The sequence below is a fragment of the Prosopis cineraria genome, unplaced genomic scaffold (assembly GCF_029017545.1).
Source record: "Prosopis cineraria cultivar Desert tree isolate PC_DT_omini unplaced genomic scaffold, ASM2901754v1 PC10, whole genome shotgun sequence".
NCBI lineage: Eukaryota > Viridiplantae > Streptophyta > Magnoliopsida > Fabales > Fabaceae > Prosopis > Prosopis cineraria.
Genome location: NW_026555341.1, coordinates 9573229 through 9598377, shown reverse-complemented (window position 1 = coordinate 9598377; position 25149 = coordinate 9573229). Strand labels below are relative to the sequence as shown.

The window sequence follows — 25149 nt, the reverse complement described above, 5'->3', positions numbered from 1 at the left end:
AATAATATTAATGAGCCATTAAATTTTCATTAATAGCATCATAATCTTCTAAACACCCATAACAAATGAGATTTTTAGATATTAATAGTGCCCAACAATTCAAGACACCAAAACTCATTATACTTAGGTTTAGATTCTCTAATATACTCTCATTAACTCCATTTGAGTCAAAAAATTTAAACTTATAACCTATATAGACCAAAATTCTACTTTCACTATCAAACCCTAATCATAAACTCATAAATATACTAATTAGAGGTGGAGAGATTAAGGAGTGTGGTACTTACCTTGGGTGTTTATAGCCTTCAAAATACTTCCAATGTCATCTATTAGTAAACCCTAGTAGAGCTTGGCACGCCTCTTCCAGTTTTTGTTTTCTTTCTTTCTATTTTTGTCTTATTTTTGTGACTGATATTTGTAGAAAATGGCCATGCACCGCGACGGAGGCATAATGCGTCACGATACATGCCACAAAGAGGTCCTCCCTCACATCAGAAGTGTCTGTGTGATACAGTGGATGATCTCCACGTCACGGTGTCTGGCACAGCAACATCACTCTTTATTTTTCTTCTCCTTTTAATGCCTAAGTGGCTTGCCTTGGTACTGGACCCACAATTAAGACTAAAATATAATCAAATATACTAATTAGACCTCCTTGGCCACACACCACCTCAACTTACTTAATTATATTAATTAGGTTTAATTAATCAGGCAATTAAAAATTGAGATGTTACAAAAGGAACCGCAACTATAATAAAGTCAAAATTAACCCATACAATTTTAGGAAATGTAAATTAAAGGGAACTACCTTTGCTCTATTTGGCACCAATTCTCTCAACTCCTTAATACGATCTTGGATTAGTTGCTTGTCCCTTAGCCTATGTTGGATAGGGAGGTGCAGCGAAAGATTAAAATTTTAAAGTTTCTATCCTGATATGGATTGAACGAACTCATTTAAGTTAAGATGGATGGAAGAATTACCTTTTAATTCTTTAAAGTTGGTGCACATTCTCTTTAAGAGTTTGGATCTTAGGAGCTGACAACGCAAATATGCTCCTTCTACCACTATCTACACGAACAGCTCTCTAACTCAAACAGCGTGCTAGCGCTCTCAACATCCGTTCTTCTTTGAACGTTAATTTTTCTTTTTAAAGGGTGTTTCATGGCTCTCAGAGTGTTTTTGCCGTCAAAACTTTTCTAACTTTGTCACTTCTTTATAAAGGACGTCCCTATCTATATATAGTATCTAGATAAGGGTTTTGTCTTTCAATTAAAAGCCCACAAAAATTTAATTAAATTTATCTCATAAATTTAATCCATAATATCATATCTAATTTGAATTTATCATATAAGTTCAAATTATAAAACTAACATGATATTCTCTCATATCATGTTAGTTATTAAATTTAATCTATCATATAAAATTAAATTTAAAACTAACATAACATAATATATATATATCACATATACATATTATATTATATTATATATATACATAATATTTCAAATATATATATATATTATATTATCTATATTTAATTTTATATATCATATACATATATTATATATATATATATCAATATATATATACACACATATATGGATATATAAATATATATATATATTATATTTTTGAATTTTATATTTCATATAAATATATATATATATATATAATATATATGATAAATATTCAAATATATATATATATATATAATTCATTCACCCTATATTACATTCATTGAATCTAGACATATTTCAAATTCAATGAACTTGGACATTATAGCTCGAGTTGGGCTGTTCTTGTGTGCGACCTTGTAGGCCCATATGAAATAGGTAATAGGCTAATTACGCTATTAGCCCACAAGTCACAAGTAGCCTCTAGCAAGACATTGCAACTACCTAATTCATATGGGGATCGATGATATAATGTAACCTATCATGTAACCATATCACATTCCTTTTGTCACGCAATATTTCGATCAAGCATGAGGCATGAAATTGTCATTCTTCTTCACCTGACTGTTACTTTCTCGATCTCTGAGTAAACTGACAGTAGCAATAGAAAAATCCTTTTCATTGTAATATGGCCATATGTTTTTCTCAGTCTTACTCATCGAGGGGCCTAATAATATCTCTCACTTAATATGAGAGACAAATTCCATCTTGATCACTCATATTCCTCCGCATGAATATCACTAAACTCAATCATAGCCTTTATGATCACCCGATCAAAGGTGACTTTTAACTAGGTCAAAGTTCAGTAGTCATCATGTAGGAATCCATAATGATCTCAGGTCAAAGGGCTTAGTGATATAGTTGCATATGACATAAGCTTATGACTTGTACCATGCAGCATTCTCATAGCGGGTCGGTCCAGCACCTTGTACTCTTTCAAGCGCTTATGACTTTAATTTATATTTCTATAATCAATGAAAGTCATACTAGTCTTGTTTCATCTATGATCCCTCAAAGATGACTGACTAGGGACATTTAGGACAATCATTATAGTTTGTCCAGGGATACAGTTATCATATTGAACATGCAATTGTTATGATAACAAAAGAGAAATTCATTAAATAACAATGTGTATAGTATAATGATTGGCTTTAGGGCATAATTTCCAATAGGCTACTCCTACTACTTTCTTTAGGCCTAGCCCTCTTCTTGTTCTTACCAGGTTCAAAAGACCTTTCAAAACGTTCACTACATGAATTATGACATGATGAAGTCAAAGAGTAGAATATGTCCTCTCTTACAAGAGAAGACTCTATTAAATGGCCTTCTAAAATAATAAAAGGGGCAGTGTGCATTGAAGCTTCAGGATTTCTTTCGGATATCATTGCAGATTGTACTAATATAGAGTATGATAGTTCAACATGCATTTCAAATGAATATAGTTAACTTATGTTTGATTTACATGATCAAATTTGTTCAACATACAATTTAAATGAATATGGTTCTGCATTTGCATAAATTTTCCTTAACTTTAAGAATATTTGTACTTGTAAACAAAATCTTTGATCTAACTTGTTCTGTTATTTTCTACCTATTTTATCATGTTTTAGTCTAGAGGCTTGTGCAATAATCTTATAGAAGATTGCTAAAGCTTCTCCTCAGGTTCATAAAACTATATAGCATATGCATGTATCTTTGCATATTGAGTGTGTGAGTGAATGAGTGTGTGTGTGTGACTAAAGACCACCTAATCATTTAAGGATTGTGTTGCAGATTCATTTTCTTCCTTGTCTAGCGATAATTTGCTTACACTTTGCAAATTGTACAGATTACAAAAACAAAAATGTGTTTGGGCTTTACAAAATGGGAAGAAGCAAGCTTACAAGTATGCAAAATGAGTCTGGGCAGCATTATAACAAAAGAACAACATCAAAGCAAAGAGCTAGCATGACAAAAAAGAGAACTAGCCCACAAGTATATATTGTTAAGAACAAAATGGAGACTAAAGCAAGAGGCTAGGGCTGAAATGAAGACTTCATAATTGAGGATTTGTATTCATATTTGGATTTGAATCTATAACATTGTAATGTAATTGAATTGTAAGAGAAGTTTCAATACATTTAGACAATGATTTACCTTTCTTAAATACTTGACTAAATTCAATTGCTTCAAGTGACTTTATATTATTGTTCAATGAATCCTACAAACACAAAAATAAAATGACAATAGTATGAAATATGTTGTGAATGACATTTAACTTAGTTGAGAACTTAAAATATAATATCCTCACTAGCATTAATGTTGTGAATGATATTGACTTTGTTAAAGTGGATTATGTTGTGTTGTTATTGGAGTATTTGGCACAAGCATACTTGCACACTTGACACACATAGGCATACTGCCCATTACTTGACACGGGGGGCCATTTTACACTTGCAAAAGCATTACTTGCACAGGCATACTTGACGAGGGGCCATTTTACACTTGCAAAAGCATACTTGACACGAGGGGTCATATTGCACTTGTACTGGCATATGTGACACAACGGGGCCATATTGTACTTGCACCGGCATATTTGACACGACGAAGCCATATTGCACTTGCAACCGACATATTTGACACAACGGGGCCATATTGCACTTGCACCGGCATATTTGACACAACGAGGCCATATTGTACCAAAGATGATGATCTACTTACTTCTAATATATTTTATGTGTCTTGCAATAATGTCGGTTAAATGTTATAAAAAAATTATGCTATTAAAAAATTCAAAATAAAAAAATTATACCTTTGAACATCATGAAGACTTGTTGGTAGATTTTTTTTAAAATCTTAACTTTTTTTCTTTTTTGACTTGGGTTGTCGACCTAACTTGGATTGATCTTTTTGTGTTCTCTTTTTTTGAATCCAATGCTTGAACTATCATTCTTACAGCATCATCATCATCAATACCCCCTTCACTATTAATACTATCTGATGAGTGGTTAATGAGAAGTCGAGACACTTTTTTTCTAAGCTCTAGCATTGCTTGATGAACCATAGAGAATGCCTCTGGACATTTAGAAGTATCACTAGCTAATTTTATGAGCATGGGGTATAATTGCCTATATTGATTTGAGCATTCTAGTTTAGGATCAACTTCAATTTCCTTTCTTTTAATATCATTCACTACACCATACCTTGCTTCTTTTGTTCACCTCTTTAAAACATATTGTTTTTGAAGTAGCTTTAAATCTTAATCATACAATATCCTCAATGCATTACAGCACAATATTCCCTATTGTTCAAACTTCTTACAACTACAAGTAATAACAGCCTCCTTCTCTTCTCTTGATGGCTCAAATGTCAATCTCCACTCTCTTTTTTTATCAACCATTATGATTACATATTCAATAATAATAGCATCATCATCTGCAGTTATTTTTCTTTCTTTCCTCTCTTTTATACACATAGCATCACGTAAGTCATGCTCATGCTGGAAAAAGTCAAAAATTAGTGGTGTGTAAACTTGAGAAATCTGGTTACAGCATAGATGAACTCTTCAAAATCAACCTCGACAACTTCTAGCATAAGCTGAAATCACTTTGCAATTCATTATACTGCTTATCCATAATAACTTGTTCAAAGAAACTAAAGAATTGACTAATATTCAATTCAGGATTAGTGCAACTTTTTATAAATGAATTGATACTTTCATTAAGTTGTGTACTTCTTATGCCAAGAGTCTTTGGGTACTTCATGTAACATGTTGTCCATTTTTCTTTTAAGTTGTAAATAGATATCAACCATAGATTTTCTTCTACATTACATTTTGATAATAATTCTTTCCAAGATTCCTCAAACCTTATTTCTTCCTTACAATGATACATGCACCAATTAAACTCACCCAGAAAACAAGAGTCATCTTTCATTAAGTTTCCAAGATATTTCACCCCATTTCTATTGACATGGAATATGCATAAGCCATGCTTTACATTTGGCATTATTTCTTCAAAGGCTTTTGCCATTGCCACATCTTGGTTAGTAAACACAGTAAATGACATTTTTTGCTTATGTGCATGTAAAAAGGTTTCAAAAAACCATTTAAAAGACTCAATGGTCTCATCATATAATAAAGCAGCATCGAATATCACTACTTCTTTGTAATGGTTGAAACTTGAGAAAATGGCAAGTGGTCTGTTGTCATGATTTATTAAGTATGTTGTATCAAATGAAATGACATCCCTAAAACAAGCATAATCTATCAACATACATGCATCATCCCGAAACACATTAGTTATCTACTCTTCTTAGTCTACTTGATAAGCATGAAAAAATAAAGGATTTTTTGTTAATTGTTGTTGGAAATAGCGAAGTAGAAACCCAGCTTCACCATAACCATGTCTCGTTGCCTCCTTAAACTTAAATAACTCTTTACCTTATCTTTAGTATACCCCAAATTAGCCTTCCCTCCTGCATGTTTGCTTATTAAATTAAAAGAAGCTTTTTGCTTAATCCCTGTATCTTCAGCAACCTCCAAAGCATAGCCTTGTGCTTTGGGTAATCTCCTTTGTGATGCTAACAAATGAATAGTCTCTGGGGCTCTAAAGGGTAATTATGGTCTAAAATTAGTTCACTAACTCTAAATCTTTCATTCACCTTTTTAACTATCATTTTCACTTTACACCCTGTTCTTATTTCCTTTCGAGGCTTCTTAGTTTTAAAATATCTTTTATCTAGTTTTTTCACTCCCTCCTTGGAGCAAACATATTTGCAATATATGATAGAATCATCCTTCTTGCTCTTATTAGAGTTTTGATTTCTAACATTGAATCCTATTCTTCCACCATAGTCAATCCAATATTGCCATGCCTCTTCTAGATCATCAAATTCAAGATCAACTGTTGGAGTCATACCATTTTTTAAAGCTAACAAGAAAAGCTAAAAAACAAAAACACTAAAACCAAGAGTAAGTAGATAAAAATAATAATAAAACATTGTTATTTATGAGAGTTAACAAGAAACTGTTAACAAATTTAAAAAAAAACCCAAGAGCTTGGTGATGCATTCGTTTATGCAAAGCTAAAGGGATAATAACGTGTTAAAATGGTTAGCATTGCTTTCCTGTAGTTGTGACTATCATTAAAAAATTTCTATGCAACACAAGTCTATGGCAAATTAGTAACGTGTTTCAAAATAAATTCAAACATAAATACAGGGGAGGAAAATGATCAATGTAAGGGAGAAAGAGAGAGAGAATGGCAATTATGTTGAGCAAGTTTTATGTTTAAATGGGAGATAGAAATGATTAGTACATAAGAGAAAAATAGAACCATACCAAATTACAATCAAAATCCTTCCTTGATCGAAATCTTTCCTTGGTCAGAATTTCTTTCTTATTATGTGAGCACGTCAACTCTGTTCTAGAAGAGAAAAAAAGCCAAGTTCCCATGCTTTGGTGGTGGAGAAGAAAATGAAACATTATTTGACTTTTTTTTTTCTCTTACTCTAGACAATGTCATTTTGAGGAAGTGAAGGGAAATGCAGGGATGTAGGATGGAGAAATGAAGACACCCTCAGCCCTTATAAGAGAGAGTTGAAATTTTCCAAGTATCTCTAGCTTTTTTTTTTTTGGGACCAAGGTAATCTTTTCGCTGCAGTAATGTATAGGAGCAGTGTTTCTAAAATATTTCTTCTTTTAATAATTTTATTTTAAGTATTATTATCATAATTTATGCTTTGCCTGTCCGACATCTGCAAAGAATTTTTTTGTCCTTGATGTAAGACACATATAAGATTATCTATTACCATTTCTTAATTCTTAATTTTACCTCAAATATAAATTTAATTTTGTGCTCATCGTATGCCGTGTATCTTCCTCTTCCTATTTTTAACAAGAGTGAAGTTAAAAAAATTTTAATCTTAAAACATATTTAATGAGTTAATCGTCATTCTTTATTTTTAGAAAATTACTCCTTTTGGTCCTTTTTATAAAGCAGATAGAGAAAATTTTTTTGGTTATATTTATAAATTATATCATTAAATTTTTATAACAAAATTTCTCTTTTACCCTCCATTGAATATTGGAGAGAGAAAATATGTTATTAAAATATGTATATTTAATAGGGATAAAGTTGAGTACTTATTAAATTTTAAGACAAATTTAATGAGTTTTAAAGTTTTTCTTAATATGGGTGAAACATATTGAAAATAACTTATAAATAGAATCAGATGAGTAGTTGAAAGCGTTTTATAATAATCATCGATATTACATTATACAAGGACATTATTATCGGGTAATTTGAGAAAAATAATAAACATGAGAGAGAAGAGATAATTATTGAGATATTATGTCATATTTATAAATTACTTACAGTATAGTTAACCAAATCTGAAAAAAATCTCAAACTCATTAAATTTGTTTTAAAATTTAGTAAGGATAGAGAGGTAAAAAATAAATGTATACAGTAAAATGTCCTGTAAAAGTATAAATAAAATCAAAATTAATCTTCTTTCTTTATCCTAAATATAAAACTAGATGAGTAGTATTTAGGATAAAATCAAACTAAATCCCTAACTAACTCCCACTTTGAGATCAAAGATAGCAATAAACAAAGTGAAATTAATAACAATCCAATAAACCTCGCTAATAACAAACTGAACATACTCTACATTCACAGCTACTAAACGAAGATGAAAGGTCAGACCAATATCTTCTAATATGCCAACTATTTTAGTTTTGCTGGGAAAAAAACTATTTAGTTTTTTTTTAATATCTGAATAAGTACCACGTGCTACAAGTTAAGTAACTATAAGACTAAGTTATTATTAGATACTTCTTCCGTCCCATTTAAACATTTTTGCATGTGTTTTGGTATTTTAAAATATAAAATGTTTTGACAAAAATAAAATCTTATTACTGATAATTATTCTAGTCTTATCCCTCAATATTTCACTCCTCAAATAAATTTATTTCTCTCCATCTCTTATTTATGAATAGAGTTTTTGAAAATTTATAAAAAAAATTAAGATAGTAAATTGTATTGGTATGTATAATTTTACCAAAAATTACCTTATAAATTAGGATAGAAGGAGAAATAACAAAGTTATAACTACAATTTTACGTAATTTTTTGAGCCAACAACTACAATTTAATTAATTAATCACCATTGAGAGCACGACCTTCCAAACATGAGATGGCTAATTATAGTTCAATGTATCAATTCATAACCTTATAATTATAATTATAATAGCTTCTAAGTAGTGTATACATTTATAGAGCACAAGAGACAAGCTAAAACTAACCTGTAAGATCAAACCCTACGCCTCGAGTGAGCCTAATACTGCTGACGTCTGAGGCACATGGTAATTTTCTTTTTATAATATTTTAATGTAATATAATTTAATAATAATAGTTCCATGTTTTCATATCATGTTATTAATAACTTCCCATGACTTACAATTAAAATTTGTTATAACGAAGTTTGGTGAAAAAACTATCTATATTTAGATTATCTTTAGTAGGAAAATATATGTGATCAGTTTTAAAATTAAATTAAAATTATTATTATTACTGAAAGCAGGCAAAATCTATTGAGAATATTTTCTTTTTATTTATTTATTTATTTAAAATTCCGAATTCAACCCTAAAATATAAAAATCCCAAATCGGTATACCCGAGCCGAGAAGTTTGATTTGGTCCTTCGGAATTTCTCCAGTGCGCGTCGCTTTATCCATCGCTGGCAAAGCTGCGTCGTCCTCCACCGACCCATCGTTCTTCGCCGGCTTCCTTCATCCTCGGTGAACTCTCCTTCTCAGTTCCTTTCTACTTCCTCCATCTGTTTCCTAGTTCTCCTCCTTCCGGCTGATATACCTCCATCTCCATCCAGTCCACCACCGTAGCTGAATCTCTCCCAATCCACCATCGCTGAATCCCCCCACCGTCTTCTTCAGGTGCGTTGTGCATTGATGCCTTACTGTTGTTGCCCAATTGCTGCGGCACACTTGACAATATTGATGCTATCCTGTAATTTAGAGTTGATGCTGTTATCATACTGTTTTTGCTCGTGTAGTAGATTTTTGTATCTTCTCTTTTTAATTTTGAACCTAGAAAGATAGTGCCATAAGTAGTCAGTTGGCTAGTTGCCCCGTGCTATTGCCAGGCTGAGTTACATGCAGTTGATAGTTTCTTATTTATATTATATTAATGGCTACATATACATGTATCTGATTTTTTGTCTAGTTGCAAACCCATTATCATTTATGCATTGGGCCCTCATTTGTTGTCCTGCATTTTAAGGGACTTTGGATGCAAAGTGATTAGGTATTGCCAATTGAGATTGTTCTGTTTTAGAACGTGGCTTTTATTTTTCGTCTTGTTGATCTTCCAGTGATTTCATATTTCCAGTTGAGTTTCATTACGTGTTAATTTTTTGTGTTTTATAACTTGTATGATTATGGATCTTGATGAAGACTTTGTAGTGTGAATCGATGTTGCCTTTTTTATGATTATGGATGATTTTTTTTTTAAATGCATATTATTCAAAATGCGTTAATTTAATTATGACCAGGTTGGCCATTGTTTGATTAAGGTATATTAAACCATGAATTAGTGCCTCGCCAGTTCAATGAATAATTTGACTTTCTTAATATTTCCATTGTAATTTTCCCATCAATCTAACTGGGCATTGCTGTCACTGCAGCCACTTGCATTCCTCTCTTACTAGACAACAAACCTTTCCTCTCATTTGTTTCCGTAATTTGTTACTTTTCCATATCCTTTCTACAGGCCCCCTTCTTAAATCTGTGAAATTTGAAGCTGAAGCAGAGCTCTACAGTGGCCAGCAAAATGGTGTCTGGCTTAATAAATGCTAATCCTATAGTCTATGAAAAGAAAGAGCGTCGAACTCGCACCATGCCCACCTTTGCTGATGAAAATGCTGCAGAACCAATAGACCAACAAGAAATTTTTGATATCCTTTTCAATTATCAATTTATATATACATACATATATGTTTTGCGTGCTTCTGTTTATGTTTATTATTTAATTTGAAGCGTTTGAAATTAGACTGCTCGCAAAGTCAATCAATTGCATTTTAAGTTTGCTTAACATTCGTAAATCATTTAAGGGATATCAAAGACCCAGAGCACCCATACTCCTTAGAAGAGCTCAAAGTAATAACTGAGGATGCAATTGAAGTTGATGATGAGCATAGTTATGTCAGGTAGTGAACAGTTTGTTCTTCCCCTCTCCTGCTCTTGTGGCATTTTCTTTCCTTCTTTTGTGTGTGTGTGTGTGTGTGGGTGGTTGTGGTGGTGTGGACATTTTTTTTTTTTTTTTGGGAAGAGAGGGGGGGGGTGGTGGCTTTAATTATGTATGTTAAAATGCCATTGTGATTCTGATGCTTTGCATCAGGGTTACGTTTACTCCTACAGTTGAACATTGTAGCATGGCAACTATCATAGGTCTATGCTTACGGGTGAAACTCATGAGGAGCCTTCCTCCACGCTACAAGGTACCAACATTTGTTTGTCATTGTTGTAGTTTGCTATTTTTGTTAGGTTAATCTAATATATGGATTAAATTCCTGAGGAAAAGTGGTTCTTGACTCTTGACACGTGGATCTTGCATTGAAAATCTTGGTATGTTATGGCTTGTCATTAGACTTCAGAAAAGTATATCATTTTACAATGATACTTGGAAGCAATACAGATAGACTGCGTGGGTCTGTGCAATAACATTTTGTATGATTCAACATCTTCGCATTTGCTTGCTTTTATCATTTTATTTTTCTTGAGTATCGTTGGTTGTTGCTTATATAATAGAGGATACATAATGATGAAAAGCCAATTACTGATATATAAAACAAAGGATATTTATGTATATAAAATCAATGTTATAATACACTAATTATTGATATGTGGTACCATTCAAAGTATAATGTATATTGTTTACGGAGTTTAGATCAAATTCTACTGATCTTGGAACATCTGTGCCATTAAATGTGTGTCTTCTCAACTATATCTGTTTCTTATTATCTTTATGTAAATGATGGTTAGGTGGACATCAGAGTAGCGCCTGGATCTCATGCGACTGAAGCTGCAGGTTCTCCCTCCCTCTCACACCCGCACACATGCACAGAGTACATTTGTTTGTCAGTTACTTTTAAAACTTATATAGAGGAGGCATATTGTTGATTTGGTGTTTCCTCAGTGAAGTGATGTACGCTAATGATTGTCTTTTGCAGAAGATTTTCAAGTGTTGCTCCTGAGAGTTAAATATATGTTTATCCCGCTAGTTTAAGATTCAGATTTAATAACTCAGTTAATTTGATGGTTAACTGTTTTGTTCAGCCCGTGAAGCTCTGGAAGAGCAACTTCTAGTTTCACAATTTTATGTATGGAGGATAAATTATTGAATATATGCTGTAATTTGACACAAGTGCCCGTGCTCTGTGTCCTTGATTGAGTCTTGAATTTTTTTTTCCTTATTAAATCTTATATTATGACTGGACATTTGTTTTTATTTATTTATTGAAATTCAATTTCTTTCGCAAATGTATATGCAGTTAACAAACAACTAAATGATAAAGAACGGGTGGCTGCCGCACTGGAAAATCCAAATCTGCTGGATATGGTTGATGAATGTTTAGTTCCGTCTTTTGGTTGAAGGACCTTGTATCCCATGATGCAATAAGACTGTAGTTCCTTTAATGGTTGGACCTGATCAGTTTCATCAGTTGGTGGCTATTGTATTTGTGGTATGACTGTAAGCTCATTGATCATGCAATTTTTGCCTACTATACGTGATTTGAGTTACAGATAGGAATACGCAGCTGAAAAAGTCGTAGATGTGTTATTTTCTGTATGATTCTTTGATGAGCTCCGGAAGAGGACAAATATGTTTTTCTTCTCTCATGTTTCTTTTCTTGGTTTTGTTATACTTTTTTCTTGGTTCTGTAAATTGAATATTGGGAAAAAAAAAATCAGCTGTATTTATCTGGTAGGAACTATATTGGGCTTTGCGTCTCTGCACCATTTAAGGTGGGTGGTATGTGAATAGTGAAAATGGCCTCGTGCCAAGGATGTTGAATCCAAGACTTAACAATGACGTTATTTTAACATGGCAGTGCTTTGCAAAGTTTGCATTGAAGGCCATCTTTTGACTGGCATGGAGTTTCACTGTGATCAAGTTCTATATTTTAGTTTGATGCTTGGTTTGAATGGAGGGAAACGTGATAAAAAATAAGGAGATAATACGAGAAGGAAAAACTGAACTATTTTTATCATTTTTCTTCCTAGTGTTCTTGCCTCTATTTTTCTTCCTATATTCCAAACAAAAGGGGAATGTTCTTGTCTTGTCTTTTCCTTTTTTGGTAAGGATTGGATGTTTATGAATTTATGAATTTAAGAGAATGAAAGTGCAAATTACGGGGTCATGACCACAAGTAAATGCTTTTTGATCCTAATGAAATCTTAGAACTTAAGCTATTTTTTTCCTCCAGTATAGTAATAGGACCCTTTTTGGGAGACACAAACAGGACATTTGATTTAGATATGGTTCCATTCCATCAGTCACTTGGCTTATTAAACCGTTTGGGTTGACTTATCCCGAATCCTGATATTCAAATTTTGGATTATTATTCGCAACCTGATTGTCAAGGATATGCTCTCTTTAATATAGCCTCTCCCATATTTTAATATAAAGCATGTTCACACTGATCTTTTCTTTTTAATATTTAGCTGCTTTGCATGGCCTCTAATTCTTGTACTGAAATATATTTTTACTGTAATATAATTCGCTATTTGCTTTGTTTTAAAAAGGAGGGTTTGTATGGATGTATCTTCCAGATAAGACAAGTGTCAGAAAACGTTCATTATGATGAATTTCTTGTTGGGCCATGACAGTCATTTGCAAACGCATTTAAGTCTACCAGCTTAATTATTGAAGCTTGAAACTTCTTTGCCTTCTAGTGAAGATCTTTGGGCATTTGAGTAGCATCCTGATGACATGGTGCTAGTTTGAATGCCTCCTAAAAAATAAGTATCTTGGTTTGGAAATGAAACCAAAACAAAGACAGAAACAAGTTTGATGTATATAAAATCACATAAAATAAAATCTAATCTCCATTTGACGCATAGTGAAATAATGTTCGTTGCACACTAGTTATCCTACATTATCATCTCTCTTGGCATATTTTATAAATAGAGAGACCAACATTGAGGGATCAATAGTTATATTTTCCCTTGATGAATTTTAAAGATTAAAATTATAATTTTATGAAAATATATCCAAGCACTTCAAAATTAATTACAAATTAAATATATAGTTTTGAATTTACAATTGATTTTAAAACATAACATAATAAAGCCTCCTCAAAACGGATCACTAGATTTTAGAAGGTCCTCTCTTCCAAGTGAAATGTTCTTCCACAAATCCTGTCTAATTACTTCTTCAATTAGATGCCCTAGCCTCTAAGTACGAAGCATAACAATTGCAGGTATTACAGATGGCCCTCACCAATACCCTTGCTCGTTCCAACAGCTCCAGCTTCAGATTCTTTGCCATTTCACGAAATTTTCAATCTGGCTGTTTCAACAGAACTCATGATCTTTATAAGGTTCCCGTAAAGCCCAGTGTCTTCCAGAGTGTCAGCAAGAAAAATTCCACTCAATTTTATCATATGCCCTCTCCAACTATGTAATTCCTGATCAAAAACGTTTATAAAGCAGCCCTTCAACGCCAAGACCAAGAGTTCAATTATAATAACATACGAAACGAGACGACAAATGAATTTATTTACAGTAATTTTGACTTAAAAAACATGGGGCAAATTTTGATCCTTGCACCTTAGTGCGCACAGGAAGCATCTCTTCAGCGTGTATGACCAGAGTTACCCCAAGATCAGAGCCTTGGCACAAGGAAGAAGTCAAAGTAGAATATAACAGCACAATGGCCTCTGCTTGATCTTAACAATCAACAATCCAGCCAAATCAGGCAGGCAGTTTATAGGTATCCTCTTAATACATACCCAAAAAAATTATAAACTATAAAGAAAACTTGACACCTTCATCATCAGCTGAAGTTCCCTTGAAGATGACAAGCTTCCCCTTCTGTTCTAACAGCTTCAAAGCACGATTCAAGATGGTGCGATCTATCCCATGAAGCTCTTCAGCACATCAGAAAGTTCCAGAAAGTCAATTGTCGTCAAAAAAAAAAAAAAACATTTCGACCACAATTTCAATAGCAACAAGCATAGAAGTGGAAAAAAATATTAGACAGTTGAATACTTGAATATAACTATATGTTTAGTTCAGCTGAGCTTGAAGACCCCCTTTGAAAAGCTAAATCTCTGGGAAGGATGACTTTTATACTAAACCATGTTTGTTGTACTAAACAGGGTCCATACAGGTCGGAAAATTACCTGTTCCTTGAGATTCAGTCCCTGAGCATAATTCCTCTATTGTCACAACACCGTCCTCCAATCCATTATCCTTCGCCTAGTCAATATGGGGGAAAATTCAGTCAAAAACTTAAAATGCGTTAAATAGCAGCCTGAGCACCAGCATTATTAAACTAACAATCAAACTTACAAACTGTACAATAATGTCAACCCAATCTTGAATCCGGTGCCAGAGAATAAGACATTTTTTTCGTCCTTTATCCATCCATTCAGCTCGTCCTGCCAAATCAGAATTAAAGTTATGCGTTTTCTCTCAACCAAACTTAAGAAATGCAAATTCAATAGTGTGACCACAAACCTTCTGAAACTAATGCAGACAGGAAGGCTTCTCTGGCTTCATGACTAAGAGACCCTGCACTATAAACAAATCAAAAAACAATCCATGTGGCAAAAGATGGAAATAAGCAACATAGACAACTAATGAAGCACTTTGTATGACCCGTCAATTCAATTCAATGATCCTACAAAATCAATAAGCAGTCAAGAATGATGATCTTACTTTCAATGGCAGGATTTGAAAATAGAGGGAATTCTTCTTCAAGACCAACCACAAATATCTTCTGCGTTTTGCAGTAATCTAGAATAAGATCTTTCCACAACTGTACTTGCTTCTCTCTCGTGTCTCTCACAGGCTGCAAACTGAAAGAACAAACACGCCAAGGGCACAAGCCTAATCAACCATAAGCTTCTTTTTTTCCTCCTTTTGATTTCTCAAAAGTAACCCGTATTCTTTTAGAGTGGGACTAATCTCATACACGTTGCCCCCCTTCACAAGTGTTCTAAGTGATTTGAAACCCATAAAATCGTAGAGGTCCCTCAACACTAGTTCAAATTATAAGTCTATAACTAATCAATGTTTCTGACTGGTTAATATAAGTAAAAATCAAATTAAATATAAATAAAAGTATGATAATGAACACCACATGCGATTGAATTTTTAGTAATAAAAGAATCCATTGTGCAACAACGTTCAGATGCAACCTGAAGAAATATAAACGCTTTTACACGATTTTAATTTTTCACCATGGCTTGGCTCTTGATACTATCATTGCATATATCTCAGCTGATGGAACCCAAACTATTTGGTATAAAATCTCTACATTTTGGCACAGATATCCGCTTTCAAACCTTGCAAAAGTGTAAATTACTTGTCTTATTTTTACATACATCGTTGCTATAGTAAGGAATTTATCAAAGTCCAATGTCAAAGATACATAGGCATAGCAGTTAATTTTTCTAGCATGAATATCCCAAAGTTGGCTTTATCATCCACCTCAACACAAGTAAAAACAGCAACGAAGTCTCTATAAATAGACAATGTTGTCAGGGATTTCTAACTTAAAGACACTAAATAGTGAAACTCATCAAGAAAAACAAAAATCAGTTCCTGCTTGTCCTCATACTAATATCTTGAAAGTGACAAATCCAATCAATATTGAAATATTTGATTTGGTTCATCTTTTTACCAATTTTCAGTACTTTTTTAAAGGGTACGAGGTTATCCCCTATAGAGTTTAGAAGAGAATTCGCAGGGCAGGTTCTATAGATCAGTAGAATAGAAAATGCAATACTGACATAATATTTGTAAAAACACATTTGTGGTCTTCCTTTCAAGCTTATCCCCATAACTGATGACAATTGATGTGTAAGTCAACTCACAGAAGGGATATAAATACTCATTAGTGAATGTGAAAACAACTACCAACATTGGATATCAAAGCATGAACAGTCGGTATGTCAATTTCGATAACTTCCTAAAAAAAATTACACAGTATATAGAGAAAAGAGATTTACGTGAAGTATGGTGGATAATTGAAAAAGTGAGGTAGCTTGAACTCGCCCAGTTTCTGCATCTCTCAAGTGCCTCCTCCAGAACTAGGGGGAAATAATAATTATGTAGCAGGTCTTCTTGATGCTTAAATATCTTCAACTTGTCGCTGATAACCTCCAACTTCTAGGTTAAATTTCTGGCATAGAAATGCAGCTACATGCCTTACGTATTTTGAAGTAAACGATATAAAGATAAGTAGATTAATAAGCAACAACTGTACCAATAAAATAGCCTCATATTGACACCCAAAAATGTTTATTTCCATAAACTTGCCTCCGATGCGAACAAATCTCTTAGTACGCTACACTGTTAAACTAATTTATTAATGAACAACCAAAGTCTCACTGTACCCGATTCAACAACTATTTACTGCATTATATTTCCAGAAAATGTAATGGAGGATGTTTCAAGTCGAACAAGGATGTAATACAAAACGGCTGTAAAATTAGAGGGCGGAAATTGGAGAATGAGACGATGAAATTCAAGCAAGTTGTCGCTTTAAAGGCTAGGTTGATAAAAACATAACAGTTCATGGCCGAAAAATCCAGGTAGAGGACGCTACCTTCAGTCGGAAACAGAGATCCTATCCGGACACCCTGCACAGACACGCAGCACGGCTAAGAAGGGTTCGGAATACACGGCCTGCTTGGAAACCGGTCCTGTGAAAACAGTTTTCTGTTCTCCATACTAAAAAAACAAAAAAATTCATTTGATAATATATTTTTAAAAAATATTTTAAAAAATAAAAAAATAAAATATTATTCTGGAGAATAAAAAATAAAAACAACTTTTAAGTGTTCTGTGATTATTATTCTGGAGAATAAGAGAGAATGCGAAAAACACTTATTTTAATATTTTTTTGTTCTCAGAACATATTTTACAGAACACCAGTTTTCAGAACAATAAAATAAAAATAATTTCAAACAGCCCCATAGTCTCCTGATTCTTTTTATGTTGTTTCGTAATAATTCATATAAAATTCTATATCATTTATATATTCTTTTATCATACCGTTAAAAAATATATGACATTTTAATAATACACCCTTTAATAAATTAATAAAAAGGCTTAGATATTTAGTGTTACATATTTAATATATTTATATTTAGTGGGTTTAAATGTGTTAATAATATTAATAATAAATAATTATTATAAAAATATAATCTATAAATGACACAAATGTTTTGATTTAATTAAAAATAAAGTACCCACTCTGTTCCAAATTATAAAACAAAGTTGGGGTATATTGTTGTTTCCGGATATAAGATAATTTAAAAAAATAAGATTTTATTAATAATACATTTTCAATTTTACCCTGAAGAGAGAATTGAAATAATATTATAACGTATTTCCTCTTAATCAAAATATAAGATATTAGTAATTAATTCACGGTTTATGAAAAATTTTAGTTGAAATGTTAATTTCTTAGATAAATTTACATTTTTTTAATTTATCCTTATTAAATATTCTATATAAGTGCTTTGATAATAATAATTAAAATTTTAATGCTTTATTTTTTTAAAAAGAGTAATAAATGAAGTAAAGGTATAATTAGAAAAACAAATACAAAAGTTACTCAATGACCTATATTTTGAATTAAGTAAAGTTTCTAAAAGATAATATATATTATGGTCAATTGGGAGTACTAACTAGGTGTATATGAATATTTTTAAAAATTTATAATTTTGTTTTAAAAAGTAAGTTTAAAAAAGTGTCAATATTATGTCTTATTGGTATGCACAATTTTTCCCAACTTTGTCTTATAATTCAGGAAGGGGGAATATATAAGTTAGGAAGGGGGAATATATAAGTTTTCTCCTAAATTAATAAATTGTTTTTAAATTAACATGGTCTTTAATTATATGATAGTTGAATATAGGGAGAATAACATAAAAATTCTTTAGAAATATGCAAATGACAATAAAATCTCGTGAAATGTCATAATTTTGTTTTCAAATTCCCAAGGAACTTTCTGATATTAATGATTCTTTGTGAAATGACTAAAATATTCCTAGTTTAAAACAAAAAAAAATCTCTAGCCCTAAAAAAATATTAGTAACTATTTTAATTTCAGCAATAACTACTTTTTAAAATCAAACTTCAGTGAAGCAATAATTTGTATAAAGGAAATTGTAATTGTTTGTTCTATTTAGCCATTGTTAGAAAAAAAAAAGTAGTTATAGCTTAAATTAAAGTAGTCATGGATATTTATAACAATTGAACTTTAGTAAATAAAAAATTTGCATAAAGAAAGTTACAATTTATTGTTTCATTTTAGTCATTGTAAAAAAAAAATAGTTGTAACATTCCAAGTTTTAAATCTAGAATCTAATTACTAATTAAAAGGTAATTTTGTAAATTAGTAAGTTAATGAAGTTAATTATGATTATAGGTTGTTAATTATTGTTTCAGATAACTAGATAGTTTTAAATCAAGATTTAATGGAAGTTGGATCAGATCGGGTAAAAGTAGGTGAGCTAAACTTAGTTTTGACTTATTTTATCACGCATTGTGGCACATGGTGCAAAAGTTTGCTAGATAAATCGTGGATCAAGTCTAAAAATCAAATAGGAAAAGGGGAAAGAAGGACAAAAATATAGGTGAGGAGAGTTTTTCTATCAAAGTACCAAAATTTGAGTACTTAGGAGTCAGTTCTGACTTATCATCTTTCAAGTAAGCTTTATATTTCCTTGCTCTCCTTATATACTTTATTTTCTTTTGGTTTAAGATGTAAGGAAAATAAATTATGAGTTAGTAGAGGGTTTTTGTCTGACCTAATAAATATTATAAAGTTGTTGGGAGTTAAATTAAGTCTTTATATCTAAGCTTGGTGTTTATTGATTAACTTCTGGGGCTTTGATTGAATCCCAGACTCAAATGGAAAGTTTGAAGTTGTGAGGATCTTGTATTGGTGTTAATTGGATTAGTAGAAGTTGTATGAAAATCGTGGAGGTTAATTAGGGCTTAGAATTGTCCAATGGTAGAAATTAAGGATTCTAGGTAGCTAAATTTAGTTAGATTTAGCTAATGAGTACTTATGTAAAGTTATAAAATTAATATATAATGCTTAATATTATAGACTTCGTATATTGGAACCTTTAGAGTTTAAGTAACTAATGAAATTTTAAGAGTTACCATGGGTAATCTTTTTAGTAATAAAAAGGTTGAAGTAATTAAATGATTTATACTACTTATTAGCTTGTGAAATTGTTTATAAGTTATTTGTGATATTATATATTTGCATGATTCTAGAATGTGTAGAATGGGAAAAGAATGATTTTCAAAAATGAATTACATTTATTAACGGGTTTTAACTAAAAGTGAAAGGATAAAACATGTTAATTGTATCATATGTAAAAGTTATGATTATCAGAGGGTGAGAGTTCACCCTAAGTAAAGTAGAGTTTGAAAAATCTATATAGTTGAGCTAGCACCATGGGACATCTAATATAGCAAACATGTTATGAATTGTTACCATTGAAAATCTAGGTAGTTATAATATGTGCTCCTTAGCACCTAGGAGGGTATGGCGTTAGAATAAACAACACCCCAATTATGTGTGTAATAGAGGAAATCTGTAGTCTAGAAGTAGGATAGGACACCTTTGGTCGAGTAGTTTTTTCATGAAAGGTAGGCTCAGGTCAACTTATTTGGGTTTGGTCTAGTATTGTAGCCTACGAATTCAGTTGAAGATTAGAATGGATATTATGATCACGCACACAATATTACAACAGTGGACATTATCTTGTGTGTTTTACTATCTTACTTTATATACTTGTTTATAATTTTACTTATTAATAGATAGCTATGAATTATCTTGGTTACTGGGACTCTATCTCACACTGTGGCTACTATTTTACAGGTTTAAAGTCAGATAGAGGTTGAGGAAAGAGCTAGACAATGAGCAGTGGACATCTACTTGTAATGCTTTAACATTTTGGTTCATATATATGAATGTAATTATAAGTATCTTGTTGCCAATTAGGAACACTTTCATTTTGATTTGCACTTGTATGAGTGGATTTTGTGAATATCTTAACCTAAGATGTGTGTGCTTGTGATGTATATGGCAAAGAGTGCTGAGATATTAGTACAAGTGTATATTTAGTATATTTTGAAATGATATCATGAAAAGTATTTGGCCAAGAGGTAGAATATGTGTAAATGCGAAACATAGCCCTTTTTTTTAACAAAGAATATAGCCCTATTTTGTGAGAATTTGGGCTTTTAAGTAGCCAAATGTGATTTGAAATGTATGACTGCTATTATAACTATTCAATTAGGTGCATTTCAGTTCACTAGATATGGTTTAGGCCTCGATTATGGTTAGTGACACAAGTTTGTTGGTTAGGGTACTTGGATGCATGAAAATGACATAAAAGTAGTCATTTAGCATCTTGGTGTCTAATTTTTAAATGTGACGTCAGATTGTTAGATCATCAAATAAGCTTCATATATGCATTTAAATCACTCCACTCGAATATTGGATGAGTCATGTGTCATGGTACATAGCATAAAGCTGAATGTTAGCTCTTTATGCCATATGCTGCGTGGCACACATGCCACAGCACACATAACAAAATGGGCAAATATGACCTTTTTGCCCCTGTTTACTTAATTTATGTAATTTTGTGTTTTTCCATACTTCTAATGCTTTTAAACATTTATTAGTTTGAGCTCAAACTATCAATTTAAAGGGTTTTGAGATCCCAAATGATTTTAGAGTTTTATAAATTTAATTTTTAGCCCTTTTATTATTAATAAGCTTAAGGGTTTAATTGTAACATCCCAAAAAAATTAACCAAGGTTAAGCTAATTTAAAAGAGTAATTAAGTAAATTAAGTGAGGTGTATGGCTAGAGAGGTCTAAAAGGCATGTTTGGTTGTGATTTTAGCTTTAAATTCAGGTCTAAAGTGAAGTTGGGTTACTTGAATATGAAAAAGGAAGAAAATTTGAAGGAAATAGTTCTGTGTCATCTATCGTGGCACATGTGTGTCAACCAATGAAGGACTGTCCTCTCTATACCATGCGCCATGATGTGTGGTGTGTCCGTTGCAGTGTAAGGCCAAAATTTCTAATACATTGGTTGCTTATCAAGCAAAAAATCAAAATGGGAGGACAAAGAGATCAAAGAGCAAGCTTGATTTCTCTGCTAAGACTTGTGATATTGGAAGTTTGAGAGTATTTTTGGAGCTATATAATATCTAAGGTAAGGTTTCTAAGCTTATTTCTTCCTTTTCTCTTCTATTTTCTCTAGTTAGGAAGTTAAAGTTTGAGTTGAATATTGATTTTAGAGTCATATGAGCAAGGGGCCAAACCCATTGACTTAGATAGAGTTAATTGGAGTTGTTTAAACCATCTAAAGCTGGTATTAATAGTTTTATGAGTTATTGGTTGGTTAATATCTGAAAATTGGTTGAGGGTTGTTAGGGGTGTTTGATAGCTATTAATGGTGAATGTTGACTCATTAAGGATAATGTGGGTTATTAGAAATTAATAAACCCAATTGGTATGATTGAAAGTGAATGTGTAATGTTGATTAAGAGAGAATATGGAGTTAGAATGTTGGAAATTTTCCAAATATAGGGTAATAATGTTATCCTCATGTATAATTGCAGATTAACCAATTTGGCACCATTCAAGCTCAAGAAGAAGCTTTGGAAGTTTATGTTTTGAGGGATAAACCTTTTAGCTTCTCAAATATTTGAAGTAAGCAAGGAAAAATCTAGTTTATATAGTTGTTTATTAATTAGTTACTTTTTTTAACTAAAATTAATTAGTTATTTGTTAAATTTAATGATTTAGAACTTGTTTAGTGTTTGAAAACACATGGATGCAAATTTTGGCAATGTAATGAATTATGTGTGTGGAATTGTCTTGGATTACGGAGAACAATATGCATGTTTTTATATATATGATTAGTAATGATGATTTAGAGCATGTCATTATGAAAATAATAAATATGTAATATTTGGCATGTAGAGTATGATGAATACGTGATTTTTGGCATGTGGTGTAGTACAAAGAAAGAAAATTGTGTGAATATGATATGATGTGATAAATTGTGCTAAAATGACATATTAAGTGTCAATATATGCATAGCATAACCATTGGTGGGAGTTTTGCCTAAGGGGATGAGTAGATTAGTAAATCCATGTGGTATTGGCGGCTTACCGTTAGAATTGAAAGCTTGCCTTAGCACTGACATCTAGAATTGAGAGGTAGCCATTATCTCATAGTTAATTAGGGACTACCTTATTTGTTTTTCAAGGAACTTGAACCTTACTAGTCTTTATTGGTTTATGAGGAGGCTAAATTAGGGTTACCCTATGGTTGTTAGTATTGGAAGAAATGCATAACATAAGTGGGTGTGTTTAACCGCGGCACGTGTACTATTTTGGTACAGATGTCTATTAAATTTTTATGCAAATGTTTTATTCCTTTTTGAGTTTCTTATGCTTCCGCACATATATTTCAAACTTTGATTTGTAAAGGTTGAAAGAGTATGGGTGTATTTTAAATTATGAAATCTTAGGATTCTCATTTGTGTAACATTACAAACTTAGCAATCTAATTGGATTAGTTCCATGATTATTTTGATTTTAGAGTTTATTGAGTTGTTAAGTAGATCAATATTATAACTTGCTAGCAGATTTTTACATTAATGACTCTTAATTATCACTGTGTGTTGTAGGTGGTTGTGTATTGGTATTGTTAAGGTGAACATTACATTAGTTATTGCTTAAATTAAATAATTACAAATATTTACAACATTTGAATTTGGCAAATCAAAAATTTACACAAAGATAATTGTAATTGCTTGTTCTGTTCAAGTCATTATTGGAAAAAAGTAGTTATTTCTTAAATTAAAGCAATCACTGACTTTTTTTTTGCCTAAGTTGTTACTTTTTTTATTTAAAATTGAGGGTATTTTAGTCATTTCACAAAAAATTGTTAATGTCAAAAAGGTATCCAGGGACTTAAAAAAAATTATGGCATTTCACATTATCTCAATGTCATTTGTATATTTGAGAGGAATTATTCTGTCATTTTCCCTTGAATATATGTACTACACTAGTTAACTAAAAAAATTTTGCAACAAAAAGTTAGTAAATAACTGCAACAAATCTATTACCCTATGAAATTATTCTCTCTACTTCCACACACTCATTTTAAACTTGATCCCCATAGATTTCATAATCTTAACAACCATACTAGTGCCTTCAGCAACAAAACCCAATAGAATTTAATTTATTCCAACAAAATTTTCATCTGTCCTGCTCACTTTTCTAGAAGAAATTTTCAAGCACATCTAAGTCATAAAGGTAAATTTAAAAATTGCTTTTTCTATCAGCGCATTTAAAGCACCAAGTTTGGATGGCTTGCAAGCATAGTTCTTTTAAGCTCATTGAAACATGGCAAGGGAACAAATATGTAAATTGGTGAAGGAAGTTTTCATGAAACCTAAGAGAGTTAGACAGTTCAACCATACAAATATTGTACTTATCCTCAAGGTTGATTACCCATCTTCTTTGAAAGAGTTCATATATGTAATGTTAGTTTCAAAATCATCACAAAAGTTCTAGCTAATAGACTTTGACTTGTACTGAATAAATTGATAGGACTAGAGCAATGCAAATTTCTTTTTAGAAGAAAAGGGAGTGATAATGTAATTATTGCTCAAGAAATTATACTCAATAAGAAACAAGAGAATGGGCAAAGGGTATGTAGCTTTGAAAATTGACGTGGAAAGAGCTTATGATTGACTTGACTAGGGATTTGCTGAAGATACTTTAAAGAGTTTGCAGCTTGATCCCTAAGTTGCGAAAGTGATAATGACCTGCATTAGCTTGGCTTTCATGAAGATTTTGTGGAATGGGGAAGTGACATATGAATTCTCTCCTGCTAAAGGAGTTTATCAAAATGACCCGTTGAGCCCCTATATCTTTGTTATATATGCATGGAAAGACTTGGGCAGCTCATCAAGCATCATTGTGAGAATGGGAGCTAGAAACCATTTAAGGTTATGAAAAGGGGACGTTTCATTTCACATCTTTTTTTGGCTAATGATTTATTTCTTTTTGTGGAAGCTCTTTGTTATATATGCATGGAAAGACTTGGGGGCAGCTCATCAAGCATCATTGTGAGAATGGGAGCTAGAAACCATTTAAGGTTATGAAAAGGGGATGTTTCATTTCACATCTTTTTTTGGCTAATGATTTATTTCTTTTTGTGGAAGCTTCTATGGAATAGATAATTATCATTAAAGATACCACAGAGATTTTTTTTTAAGTTTCCAATTATAGAATTAATATCTCTAAATCTAAGGTGTTTCATTCCAAGAACTTTCATCACAATAAAGGTATGAAGCTTAGTTCTATTTTGGGTATTGGCCTTGCAAATGATCTGGGTAAATAT

General features: G+C 31.9%; 2 protein-coding genes across 8 annotated transcripts; one reads left to right on the top strand and one right to left on the bottom strand.

The window, feature by feature from the left end:
- The first annotated feature begins 9126 nt into the window (after positions 1–9126).
- Positions 9127–12558, top strand: LOC129321210 (protein AE7). 3 transcript variants are annotated; one of them, XM_054966902.1, is made up of 7 exons: positions 9142–9237; positions 9327–9390; positions 10226–10411; positions 10558–10661; positions 10853–10952; positions 11497–11542; positions 12006–12558. In XM_054966902.1, the coding sequence occupies exons 3-7, from the start codon at positions 10286–10288 to the stop codon at positions 12104–12106; spliced, it is 477 nt and encodes a 158-aa protein (XP_054822877.1). In that variant the 5' UTR covers positions 9142–9237; positions 9327–9390; positions 10226–10285; the 3' UTR covers positions 12107–12558. The 3 variants fall into 3 exon arrangements, with proteins under 3 accessions (XP_054822876.1, XP_054822878.1, XP_054822877.1); XM_054966901.1 differs by having other exon boundaries at positions 9127–9463; XM_054966903.1 differs by lacking the exon at positions 9327–9390 and having other exon boundaries at positions 9128–9237.
- Positions 12559–13691: 1133 nt separating this feature from the next.
- Positions 13692–17407, bottom strand: LOC129322832 (vacuolar protein sorting-associated protein 25). 5 transcript variants are annotated; one of them, XM_054969248.1, is made up of 9 exons: positions 17294–17384; positions 16695–16892; positions 15400–15539; positions 15199–15252; positions 15031–15119; positions 14862–14937; positions 14505–14606; positions 14287–14405; positions 13707–14144 (listed from the first exon to the last, which is right to left on the bottom strand). In XM_054969248.1, exons 2-9 carry the CDS (start codon positions 16751–16753, stop codon positions 14007–14009), a joined length of 777 nt encoding a protein of 258 aa, XP_054825223.1. In that variant the 5' UTR covers positions 16754–16892; positions 17294–17384; the 3' UTR covers positions 13707–14006. The 5 variants fall into 5 exon arrangements, with proteins under 5 accessions (XP_054825227.1, XP_054825223.1, XP_054825222.1 ...); XM_054969247.1 differs by having other exon boundaries at positions 13708–14144; positions 16695–16867; positions 17294–17407; XM_054969250.1 differs by lacking the exon at positions 14287–14405 and having other exon boundaries at positions 14019–14144; positions 16695–16867; positions 17294–17407.
- Between the last annotated feature and the right edge of the window lie 7742 nt (positions 17408–25149).

Coding starts and splice junctions, on each gene's coding strand:
- LOC129322832 (XM_054969247.1), bottom strand. CDS start 16,753: ATGCAGAAACTGGGCGAGTTCAAGCTACCTCACTTTTTCAATTATCCA. Junction 15,540..16,694: donor AATTATCCACCATACTTCAC/GTAAATCTCTTT, acceptor TTGTTCTTTCAG/TTTGCAGCCTGTGAGAGACA. Junction 14,607..14,861: donor GACTGAATCTCAAGGAACAG/GTAATTTTCCGA, acceptor GATGTGCTGAAG/AGCTTCATGGGATAGATCGC.
- LOC129321210 (XM_054966901.1), top strand. CDS start 10,286: ATGGTGTCTGGCTTAATAAATGCTAATCCTATAGTCTATGAAAAGAAA. Junction 10,953..11,496: donor GCCTTCCTCCACGCTACAAG/GTACCAACATTT, acceptor AATGATGGTTAG/GTGGACATCAGAGTAGCGCC. Junction 11,543..12,005: donor TCATGCGACTGAAGCTGCAG/GTTCTCCCTCCC, acceptor ATGTATATGCAG/TTAACAAACAACTAAATGAT.